Genomic DNA, 12,573 nt, shown 5'->3' on the forward strand with positions numbered 1-12,573 from the left:
CATGAGCGTGTCTGAACTCTGTAGGAGTTACATCATTAGAGAATATTCAAGTCCAGCCCCACAGGAACGCTTCCTTTGGCTCGGTCGACAGGCCCGGCTCCCACTGGATAGCACAGCGTCACTGAACTGGACATGATCCCGTGGACACTAATGAATGGGCTGAGCTGGACCGTATGGGCCCAGTGGGACCGCACATGAGGACCACAGTGTAAACTGAGTTCTCATTTGTCATTACGGCTGTGAGGATCAAACGCACACCAATTCATCAGAACAACAGAAATCAATTTCCTCCACCAGAAAGTCTGTCTCCCCTCCCCTTGACTCAGTTAGTGTGTGCTCAGGAGTCCGATCCATACTGCTGGACCATGCCCTCTGAGAGACAGCTCTGTAAATACCCCCTTTCCTTTATTTTTCACCCCATTTTTTTTGCTCCCTCTCCTGTTTCCTGTTTCCTGTTTTGCGCCCTCTCCTGAGTTTTATTCACCGGTTCACAGAACTGTGAAAGGTCTGGTATCTGATGGGGAGTTTTCAGAAATGCTGAAGGCATAACAAACACAACACAGGCTGGGTAACCCCTGCTCTCTTGTTTGACACAATGGCACCAGCGAAGTTATGACTGTGCTTTCAAACGAGTTGCCATGTTCATTAATTTCATAAAATTATTTTTTTCATATATTTTTCTAAACAGAGTGCCTTTGTTACATTCTTTTTTTGACCTTCCTTGCACCCACAACAAAAGAGCACCTGTTTGAAGTCTCCTAGTAGCACTCTGAGCCTTTTAGTTCATTTTCTCTCATTACGAGAAAATCATTCAAAAGCAGTTCATCTCTATGGAAACCTTTTTTATTTTTATATACATCTCCCCTCTCCATATGTGCCTTTGAAGTTGAACTGCACAAGGCTTCCACTCAAACAGGTTTGATGCTGTGCAATAAAACCATTTTCCAAGATTAAAGTGTCAACTTTGAGCACACTCTTTGACATCTGACCCTGCCGTGACCCCGGACCTGTGAACTCCAGGTTGGCAGCGTCCTCCAGCAGCTGCTCCTTCATGCTGCTGAGCGTCTCCACGATCATCTCCTTCATCTCCTCCTGCTTGCGGTTGGCGATGATCATGAGCGAGGTGAAGAGCTCGCCCTCCTTCTCTCGCGTGTACTCCAGCCGCCGCGGCGTGATCTGTAGGTCCCTCTGCATGTCAAAAGCCTGGCCATGCGCACACACAAACACACACATAGTCCAGGGGAAAGTCAGAAATAAGCTCACAGTGTAGATCAGGGGCCGTATTCACAAAGAATTAAGGCTAAAAGTAGCTCCTAAGTGGCGAATTTAAGAGCAATTCCTAAAAATAATGGGCGTGTCACTCCTAACTTTAGGACTCCTAATTTTTTTCACTAAAAGTAATTCACAAAGCATTTTAGACCTAAAAGTAGCACCTAAGTCTGGGACAGCTTAAAAGAAGTCAAGAAGACCTATTCACAAACAGCTTTTTGCGGCATTTCACGTCGCAATGTTTTGAAATGCGTTTGCGGCAACAGGAGCTTCTAATCGCGAGGGAACAATTTTGCATTGTAGGCATAAAAGGGGTGCAATAACGCCGCCACCAACAACAACCAAAACTACTCATTGTCAACATGTAAATTAAATGTAACCTTTCATTGTGAATCAAATTAAAATGTTCTCCTCTTTGCAAACGTAGGCATAGGCAAAGATACTGCATCAATCCGTAGGCCTATGTTTCATTAGGCTATAGGCTATTTGTTTTGCCTTACTCTTTCCCTTTTTATTCAGTTATTAATCATCTTCCGTCCTTCGCACTACTTGTGTAGCGCATGCATTCTCCGACCGGTCACCTGTCACTCATCATCGGAAAGGAGGTGTTTGGAAACATTCCCGCGTTACAATCATCAGCCAATCAATGTGGTCACTTCAGTCAAGCTCGTGCATGAGTAATGACGTCATCCATAGCAACAAAGACTCACCCTTAGTTTAGGAGTTGTCATTTTTCCTTACTAAGAGTAGGTCTGAAAGGCTTTGTGAATAACTTTTAAGAGAAAACTCCTAGCTAAAATCTTTTAGTGCGATTTAGGAGTACTCCTAGTGGTAAGATAAAAGGCTTTGTGAATACGGCCCCTGAGCTCTAAAGATATAATATGACACTACTGCGGCCTGGCTCTGATTATGGGAGTCCTAGAGATTACCTCACAGACTTTCTATTTTAATATCTTTCCATGCTCTTTTGTCTGCTCATTTGTGAACATATTGACTTACAAATGTGTAGTATGCAGTAGCTCTCTCCTTTGCAACACAAACAATACAAACACATTTTTGTTGATGAGCACAGTGATGGTCTTTGACTTTGTGCTCTGATCAATGAAATAGTGAATCAATGAAAAGACCTTTCAATGCCTGAATGGATGTTTACATTGGAACTTAATCAGATCTGTGTATCTGTGTGTCTGCTTATGCCTTCCAAAACTGCTTGCCCAAACGTGTTCCAAAACTCCATCTTCAACTCCTATCAGGATCAGGGTGTCCTTGATAATGAGGCATTGAGGAATGCTTTATAGCAACACATGCCAAGAGCCACAATGGAATCCTACCAGTTCAATTAACTTGTGCCCCACTACCCCACCTGTAAAAATATCAATGTAAAATGACTACGCCCTTCACCTCCCTCCAATGCCACCTGCACTTTTAGAACATCCACCACTTAACCTGGTGTGTCTTCACAACAAAGGCAGCCACTACACACGGTCAGGAAACAATTTGATTGTCAGAGAGCACAGGCTATTCTGACAAACCAAACTTCTCACACACCAAACTTCTCCATACTGCACTGTGAATTGTAACAGAGCCACCTCACACTAGTGTCACCTACATCACTACTAGTCTCCCAATCCTTGAAGACCCAGGTTCGATTCCCACCTCGTGGTCATTTCCATGAGCATAGCGCTCAGCTCAGTGTGATTAAGCTGTCCCAGACGAGGCCCCATCTCACCTGGTTGATGAAGAGGTCGAGGCAGCGGCAGTGCACCCCGTTGAGCATGTTGGCCGCCTCCACCTGCTGGTTCTGCAGCACCTGCTTGGCGAAGGGCCCCAGGAGCCGGTGCAGCCGTTCAAAGGATTCGCCCAGCACGCTCTGGGGCATGGGGGCCGAGCCGCTCGAGCTGTTCTCCGCGCCGCCGCCCAGGAACCCCAGCGACAGGAGCTGGACGTGCAGGCCACTACGCTCGCGGTTCCGCTCCCGATCCCGATCGCCCGCCCGTGTGCACTCGGGAGAGGCCTCTGGGGTCAAGGAAGGCGAGGAGGAGGACGAGGGCGACAGCAAAGACGAGGGCATGCGGACGAAGCAGATGGGGTAGGGGAGCGTCTCTCGGACCTTGTGCAGGTCGGCCACCTGCTCAGCGGTGAGCGAGTCCTGGCTTAGGGCATAGATGATGATGGGAATGATGTTGCGTGAGCAATCCTCCAGCGCCTCCTGAATTGGCTGGACACCGGGGCACGGGACGACCATGATCTTGGCCTCCTACGCAAAGCAGAAAGGGAACAGCCAGGTTAGGAGGGAGAGAGGGAGGGAGAGAGAGAGAGAGAGAGAGAGACGAGCAGCAGCTTTCATTTTCAAAAAAGCAAATGAAGTTACAAGAGAAAAAGTGCTGAGAGCACCGAATGCCTAAGTGAATGTATCCAATCTTTGCCCCTGAGGTCCTGTCTACAGTGTTCATGTGCAACCCTATTATAACACAGCCGTCTGATAGTGTTAAATCATATCATGGCTTGCTTAGTGTAATTATTTGTAATCGAACTGAACCCTGCAAGAGGACAGACCTCTGATTGGAGAAGAACTGGACACCTTTGACCCAGAAGATGAGTCAAGCTTCACAGACGGACAAGGCACTCTATGTGTGAAGGCACGCTTGGAAGTGTGTGTGGATATTCCTGTGTGTGTCTATAAATGACTCTGCCGAGCTATGTGGCCATACTTCCTCAAAGACTTCAGCTTGAACTGAAAATGGCAGTTGTATTTGCATACTAGGGGGTTTTCAGCGCACATACAGGACGTCTCATTTGCTGGTTTGCGGCGTGCAGGGTTCTAGATAGATAGATAGATAGATAGATAGATAGATAGATAGATAGATAGATAGATAGATAGATAGATTTATTAATCCCCAGGGGAAATTCAAGATTCTGTGTCACAATACCCCAAAAATGTCCACTCTCAACAGATTTAAATGTGATAAATGCACTGTCTACCTTGCATGTCCTAGTTGCTGTATCTAGTTATAAGGTATAGGCTGAATACCTGTTGTCCTGTCTTGTTTAGGTCTTTCTCTTCCTGTCTTTCCCTGACCCACCAACTCTGTGCTTCCCGAGAGTCCTTCTGCAGCAGCAGGTCCGCTTTGCAAAGATCCTTCCTTTCCCAAAACAATGAGCCCCACACACACACACACCCACCCAACACGTCATATTTATTGACATCTACCATAGGAGTTGTTTTGAGCTCTACTCTGATCATACTCGCCTAGACTAGGTTTGCTAGAATCAATTCAGGGCAGCGGAATCAGGGATATCCATCCTTTTCAGTCATGCCAAGTCTGGCTAGCTTTCATTTACACCCTTCAAACGGAGATTCTTACTTGGAGTGACTTGAATGTTTGATATGTTTGAAGGAATTCAGCCATAGTTATGAAATATCTGTGATGGAAGTCCATTTGATCTGTTATTTTTGACCGGCAGTGTAACAGACCAGTATACATTTAACAGAATTCAGAGATCAGTCCTTATTTGATGAAAAGGATTTTACTTACAGATGTATAAGAAATATTGAAAATATGTAAGCTGGAAATCTCCTAAAACAATGGAATGCATTCTGTACATTTCAGGAGTACGGCAGGAAATACTGCTTTCAACCCATGACCAACATGATTTCCAGTGTAAACATCCAAAACGTGCATTTCAACTGTAACCACACTGATCTCTGTCACAAGCAGCACTTATGAATAGTAGCCTTATTCTTGAATGGTTTCAATACTTATGACAGAATATTGTCTGCCACAATTGATTGGTTGTTTGAGGAATGAAAACTACCATCTGCATTTTACTGAAGGGCTTATCTAAAAGGCACATACAGAGAGAGAGAGAGTGAGAGAGATTCCAAATTGACCTTATTTCAATTCTCATGGGAATGTCTTTGGGGCAAAAAATTCTCAAGACGGGGCAAAATGTTTTTGCTTTGCCATCCATTTCCAATGACGGCTCTCATGCTCTCTGTCTCCCTTTGAGACTAAGGGGAGAAGAGACATGAAGTAAAGAGATAAAGAGAGGACAGAGAGAGAGAGAGCATACAAAGACAAGAGATAAAGTGAAAGAGAGGACCAAGAAAGAAAGTAATGGAAGGAAAGTGTAAGACATTGCACACACAAGAGAGTAGTGGGACAGTGCATGAGAGAAAAGAGAGGGGGGGACAGAGAGAGAGATAGAAGTGGAGGAAGAGAGAGAGTGTGTGTGTGTGTGTGTGTGTGTGTGAGAGAGAGAGAGAGGCAGAGGGAGTGAGACACAGACAGAGAGCATTGACTAACACTGAGGCACAAAAGAGACAGTCAGTCCCGTCTCCAAGGCACGAGCACCAGCCAACTGAGGAGTCTCTTTGAAACAAAGATGGCCTGCAAACATTTGTTCGCCACCAATCAAAAATAAATAGCATGTTTGACTTGCAATGAAAGCAGTCCATTTTCAAATGTAGTCCAACGAGACACCCATCCCCAGGCTGTTTGGGATCCACAATCTGACCTTTTTTTAACGTTGCATCTTATGAAAAGAAAGCACCGGTTCAGGCAAGACAGCCTGTTTGTGCATCTATTTTTATTCCCCGTCACACCCTTGCTCTCGACGAACACATACCAGGGCTCCTTTCTTTTTGGCATGTAAATTGAATGTTTCACCGATGGCCGACTTGCTTACTCTTTAAGAGGCAGTGTGATGGGGGTTGGGGAGGGCTTCAGTTTGGACTTGGCTACTAACTAATAAAGGGCAGCTCACTAGCCATTTCCTCGAGACCTGCTCCAGAGATGTCCCAGCCTACTGTTGGCAAGTAAGGCAAAAGCACAATCTTCTTTTATCTTCTTACTGCAAACAACCACAGCTTACTGGTTTGCTGGTGGAGGTAAGGTGGCCTTAAAAATGTGAACCCGAAAAAATGTATCGACAGGACTGGAGATGTCTGTCATGGTGTCTTACAGTGCACTTTGGCCGAAATGAGAGGACCAGGAATTAACGGGGAGGAGGGTGGGCTAATTAGCGTGTTAGCGAGTTCATTATCCGCTAGCCAAAAAGGGGCCCATGTCTTACTTAGCAGGGCTGTGGTGAATGTAGCAGCTGTGTGACAGCTTCGGAGCCTTTATTTACCAAAGAGTCCCTTCCACTAATGAGTCAAGCACTACCGTGCAAAGGGGAAGGGAGCTCAGCTCACCAGAGATTCCTCAAGATATCAAGGCTCTGGAGAGAACACACGGGAGAGGATAGCGCAGGTGCCGAATCAGGCCCTGGGCCTTCTCAGTCAGCTAGCATGTTTTTGCAGTATTATTCATATATTCAGCCCAATAATTGTGTGTGACACAATGAAATGATTCATTCAGAGCTAAAGATTAGCAACATACAATGTGAAGCAATGTTTCAGCTTTACTCAGATGTCCACCCAGAGAATGATGACGTTTTTGCAGTATTACTGTTTTTCGCCGTACATGTGTTCCATTGCCACCCAAATATTGGCAAGAAGAGCATGTTTACGCGAGGCATTACCAATCAATGCTGAGAAGAGCAGATGTGGTACCTCACAAGTGTAAAACAGACATTTTGTTATGAACAAAATGCCACGAGAGCAGCTTAAAATCACATGTAGGCCTATCTTGAAATTACATTGAGAGTTGGAGTTGGTCAGAGTCATCATAAAACATTATCATAAAAACATTGTAGCACAACTTGGTAGTTTTACCGTTTGGATCAACACTCAGGTCATATAGAGAATTTCTCTAGTCTGATGACCGATTCAACTTCCCTGGGATTTCCCACAGACTGAAATCTCACATTCCACTGCCACATATTTTCAGGACAAGCAGTTAGCTAAATCCATATCCAATTTTTGGCAAAACATTTTTTTGGAAGAAAACCAGTCAAGCATTTCAGGTGGTATATCAAGGCCTACTGAAGTTTAGCAGCCTCTGAAAACAGACCAAAGATCTTTCTGTCTGGCTACTACACAAGTCAGATAAGTGATCAATAGCATCCTCATGTCCAGGACCATTACCTTCTGACCCTTAAGTTAGCATCTCTGTGGTCCGTTAGTTACAGTGGCATGTGACTTAAGGCCACCACTTATTTAGCAGTCTCTGTAAAACAGGCATATGAAGGAGATCTGATTAGCAAAGGATGCCTCTATCTCTAGGATTGCTTCTGGGCCTCGCAGGTCGTCAATTCGGCCGGTTTACAGCACGCTCAGGCAAACAAGCATAGAAAAATAAAAAAAGAGAATGAAAAAAAAATAAATGCAAAAACAGAAAGGGGAAAAAATGGCCATGACTGTGACAAACTGCAGAGGTATTTATGAGCCATGCCCGGGGGCCAAATAAATACTGTCACTGCCATGGAAACCCCATCATCACAAATATGATATAATTTTGCCCACCCACCACCAACCCCAACTTTCCCGTATTTCTCTCTACCACTGCCCTCCAGCCAAACTCTCTCTCCGCCTCTCTCTCGCTCTGTCTCTCTATCTCTCAACACTGGCCTGTGCCCTGGTCATGTGAAAGGCAGCAGACCCTGAGCAGTGATGGGGCCCATTATGTAAGTGGGGGCTGCTGCTCCCGCTGCCTGGTAGAAACAGTGCTGGAAGCGGAGCAGGAGCCTGGGGGGGTGGGGTGGGGGGGACCTGCCTGGCCTGACAGGGGGCATGATCTCTGGCCTGGGCCCTGGGGTCAGGAGAGACAGGAGGCCTGGGCTGGGTTTAGCCAGGCCCTTTTGACTCGGGGATTAGCTATGCCTGTCTGGCGCAGCATGTGATGCCTGATGCATGGGACAGACGAGCCCTTCATGTTGGTCAGGGGTGGAGGTGATCGACCGTGGAGTGTGGCGACCTGCTATACCTCACATCAGCAGCTACTGCACCAGAGGTGAGAATATGATTACCTGAATGATAGCAATGAAGAGGGACAGCGTAAGCTACGTTAAGGAAATTATCAGTGTCTGTGGTGCTATCCCAAGACAGAGCAAGATGAACTAAAGGTTTCCTACGAGGTCTGATTTAACAAATTAACAAGAACTAAAACACTCCATCCTCTAGCGTCCAAATAGACGACATCATACATTCTAACTGACCACTTTGAGAGCTGTTGCTCAGTATTTCCACGGGACCTTGGACCTTGCCTTGGAAACACTGCCAAGCCTGCACCTTTTTCCACCCTGCTCCTTTGAACAACTTTCAGCTCTTACAACTGAGCAGCCCAGCCCAGATGGGCAGCCGTGGCCCACTGGTAAGCACTCTGGACTTGTAACCGGAGGGTTGCTGGTTCGAGCCCCGACCAGTGGGCCGCGGCTGAAGTGCCCTTGAGCAAGGCACCTAACCCCTCACTGCTCCCCAAGCGCCGCCATTGAAGCAGGCAGCTCACTGCGCCGGGATTAGAGTGTGCTTCACCTCACTGTGTGTTCACTGTGTGCTGTTTGTGTTTCACTAATTCACCGATTGGGTTAAATGCAGAGACCAAATTTCCCTCACGGGATCAAAAAAGTATATATATACTTATAATTATATACTTATAGATTTTGAGCAAGAGGATTAGGCTACAGCTCCTGCCTCCTCTTCTAAACATTCCTGAAACAAAGTTCAATCAAACACTTTCGGTCTAGAGGCCCTGGGTCTGAAAGGTCCCCAGATGTTCACCTGCAGCAGCGAGTGGTGCAGTGTGATCTCCAACTCGGCCAGCCGGGTCGCCGGGTCTTCGCACTCCTCCTGGATCTCCAGGTCCTGTCGGGGCACAGTCTCCCAGCGCCCGCAGTGCGCCGCCAGCTGGTGCACCAGCTCGTACTGGCCGGGCAGTGCCAGGCTGAGGCGCGTCTGGCGCCCATGCGTGAAGCACAGCTTCCGCCGCTTACAGGTGAGGCCCTGCGCCCCACAGGCGGACCCCGCGTCGGACCCCAGGGGCAGCAGGCGCTCCCCCAGCAGGCAGTTGAGCAGCTGGTAGCGGGCCGGGCAGTCCTGGCCCAGCAGGAGGATGTAGGGTGCGCTGGACACCACGCCGTGCAGGTACTCCTCTTCGTGCCGTGGGAAGGAGATGCAGTTGAGCTGCAAGCCTGTGAAGGAAGAGGAGGAAGGGAGGAGTGAGTCACAGACATGGAGCAGAAACATGACAGAAGAGTCACTAGCCTAGCTGTGTGTTCAGAAACAAGAACATTCAGGCTGTCAGTGAACGGCAGATGAAAATGCAGTTATGTTTGACAAATTTGAAAACAATATTAAAACTGCATGTGCTATACAAAGGAACAGGCCTCCGGGAAACAGGACAGGATATGGATGGAATCCATTGCATCCCTCCAGACAATTTCCAACATTCATTTCACGGATATGAACGTTTGAAGCAAACGTGTATTGCTAGATGTGAACTTTAAACTTCAGTTCAGTGACTACAGATCGTTGCTGTAAACATTTGGTTTTGCAGAAGGCTGCAAAACAAAAAAATTATAAATTATCATCAACATGGAACTGGAAGTTGTCCATTGAATTATCAGCCTGCATGAAAACCATTTCCGACAACACACACAGGAAAACAGTAATTAAGTACTCTGAGCCTAATTCTATACAGACAGTTCCAGATGATGATGCTAATGTGTGAAAATCACGTGAACATGGACAAAACAAAACTGAAGCCTGAATTATTGTCCAGGCTTTTAATACGTCCAATAAACAGTGCCCAGATGGTGCAACTGGAGGAGGACAGGAAGAAGCCAATTTAAAACTGAGACCGAGAGGATAATATCAAACATTGCAATAATATCAAACATTGGAATTTCATTGCAATTTCATATCTTAATGTGCAGTACTGCACAAAAGAATGTTACCTCTTCCACCACTAAAGGCGATGTGTAATCTGTACTAGAGGACATACAAGATAAAATCAATGCTTGTTCCTTATTTAGATGAGTAGTCATTCATGCGATTACATCAGCTACCGTTATATACTGTATAGTCTAACAGCAGGGTATACTGTTTATGTGACACTGAAAATAAACAAGTGGAACATATTCTCATTCCATCCTCTGATCCTGACTGTAGAGATGTGATTTATACATTCGTCTCCTGCAGCTTAGTGCAGTCAGGCTGTGAGAGAGTGTGTGAGTGAGGCAGAGAGGGGCTATGTTTGTTGAGTAGCTTTGTGAGGGGTGGTGTGTGTGTGTGTGGCGAGGGTTCGCTCTGTCCTGGGGTGCTCCGTCTCATGACCCATCCCAGGGCCGCTCCCCATTAAAACAGCAACAGCCCTTCAGCTGTGCTCATGCGCAAGGCCTGGTACTAATCCACTGGGCTGCTGCTGAGTCATAGTCCTCCAGCGGGGCAGCTGGTGAGTGTGAGTGTGCTTGAAGGGGTGGTGGGGGTATACAACAAAGAACAGAGGGCAAAAAAATTATCTGCTACACTTCTCACACAGCCTGCCACACACACACACAGTCCCCTGCGTTAATCTGTGACTGGCCTGCTTGTTGTTTTGCTTCCTCACTGTAGGGTTTTTTTTTTTTATTTAAAGCACTGCGGATCTTACTAATCCATCTGCACTACAGTATTGGAAAGTGAATTATGCTGTGCTCACTTCTCACTGTGCAGCGACAAAGCTCTTACAGATGATGGAGAGACACGTCAGAAAAACCACACATACAAATACACACACCCACACCCGGAGAAAGTAACTAACCTCATCCTCTCTGTAGGTATACGTACGTACCACAATAAACTTTTTAGTCAGGTTATCATGACCACAATATCATCTTCACTGGCTCACAGCTCACTGGGACACACCAGTATTCTTTATGCATTTTGCGAGCAGTGAACAGTTAAAAAAAGAAGAAAGACCTGAACCCTACCCTTAACCAGAATTTGCCATTAACAGGGTGTCAACAGAGTGTTTCTAATCTGAACATCTATATTCCAGAAGAGATCATCCAAGAAAAGAGTGACCTTTTCTGCACTCTCAGTATATTTTTTTGGGCTTTTGTCTTTATTAAGATAGGACAGTGTAGAGTGATGGGAAGCCAGTGGTAGAGAGAGATCAGATGGGATTATGAAATGGCCGTGGGTCGGATTCAAACCCTCCTAGTCCATAATAGCAGCTGACCCTGAACATGGTACAAACGTGCAGCCACTTGCACCAAAGCTCTGCCTCTACCCATGACTTGTTTTTACCTGCAGGCGTGAATGAGTCCAAATCTGCAGGGTGCTGAAACGGGAGGGGGGAAATGGGGAGGGAGGCTGTCTCTGGGCTGCCGAAAAATAACACCCACATAAAGGCTGGTGCTTTTGGGAGACTCTGCACTAACAGGCCTGCAGACCAAACAAAAAGCCCAACAGTGCATCTTCCTTCTTTTGAACTCCATATTGCCCACTCAGCGTCCTAACCTCCACTTGCATGATAAAATCGGTACAGTCAGACCCTCATCATAATATGATGACAGAGAAGGCAGAACACTTTGAGATGCACCACAATGCACAGCCTCTAATATCGAGCATGTGACACCATAAAAAGAGATTGGCTCGTGCTCTTTATCGCAACCAGGCTTCAGTTGGTCAAAGTTAGACAAGATTGCTAGCTTTACCATCCAAGTTCACAACAAAGCCAAAGGAGTCCAGTGCAGGGTTCAATGCAATGGCCCACTGGCACAGGGCAAGTAAAAGAGCATGTCAGGCAAGTTGAAATGAAATTAATTAACAGTTTTGTGTAAAAGTGACTTTTCTGGGCAAGTAAATGAGGGGCTCAAATCTCACACTGGCCTAAGTGTGTGTGTGTGTAATATCTTCCACATCACAGAAAATATAGAGTGTTTTACCTGTGCTATATAGAGTTGGAGTTTGTAGAGGCCTACTTCTATGTCTTCATTTTCATCTAGGGTAGCCCATGGCATAATCTTAACATGTTCTCTAGACAAAACATTTCCTAAAGGCCTGAACTTATCAGGCCCTCCCAACATACAGGACCGGACTGTTGAAAGGCATACAAATAAAGAGTGGCAGTCTTGAGCAAGAGAGATAATCAATCCTACTCAAACGCCTACATGTCTAGGCTACATGCATTTTCACACACTGTGGCTCGAACTGACCACAGTGAAAGAGCAATAACAACACAGCACTACCAGCACTGATTATCCAAGGCCATGGGTTCTTCTAACCCCATGCTATAATTCTCCATCCTTAGACATCCCACAGATGTCAACCTAATATGGGTTACATCGGGAGATTTAGGGAACCTCAAAACAACTTTGACTGTGTGGGAATTTTGTGGCCTGCAATTTGAGGGTAGCTAGGGTAAGCTCTGTGGCATA

The 12,573-nt window shown here is 46.2% G+C and overlaps 1 protein-coding gene across 3 annotated transcripts in view; it reads right to left on the bottom strand.

Annotated features, from left to right (window-relative positions):
* dstyk (dual serine/threonine and tyrosine protein kinase) overlaps positions 1–12,573 on the bottom strand; it is a 31,929-nt gene that overhangs the window by 17,095 nt on the left and 2,261 nt on the right. The window contains exons 2-5 of one of the 3 annotated variants that reach the window (XM_048254752.1): positions 8,933–9,342; positions 4,301–4,408; positions 2,999–3,526; positions 1,008–1,203 (exon numbers count right to left, since the gene is read on the bottom strand). In XM_048254752.1, coding sequence (XP_048110709.1) covers positions 1,008–1,203; positions 2,999–3,526; positions 4,301–4,408; positions 8,933–9,342 — 1,242 coding nt within the window. Of the gene's footprint in view, positions 1–1,007; positions 1,204–2,998; positions 3,527–4,300; positions 4,413–8,932; positions 9,343–12,573 lie in introns of all 3 variants that reach the window. The other 2 variants (XM_048254754.1, XM_048254753.1) reach the window with 2 other exon arrangements.

This window comes from Alosa alosa, chromosome 10, assembly GCF_017589495.1.
Source record: "Alosa alosa isolate M-15738 ecotype Scorff River chromosome 10, AALO_Geno_1.1, whole genome shotgun sequence".
Classification (NCBI taxonomy): Eukaryota; Metazoa; Chordata; class Actinopteri; order Clupeiformes; family Clupeidae; genus Alosa; species Alosa alosa.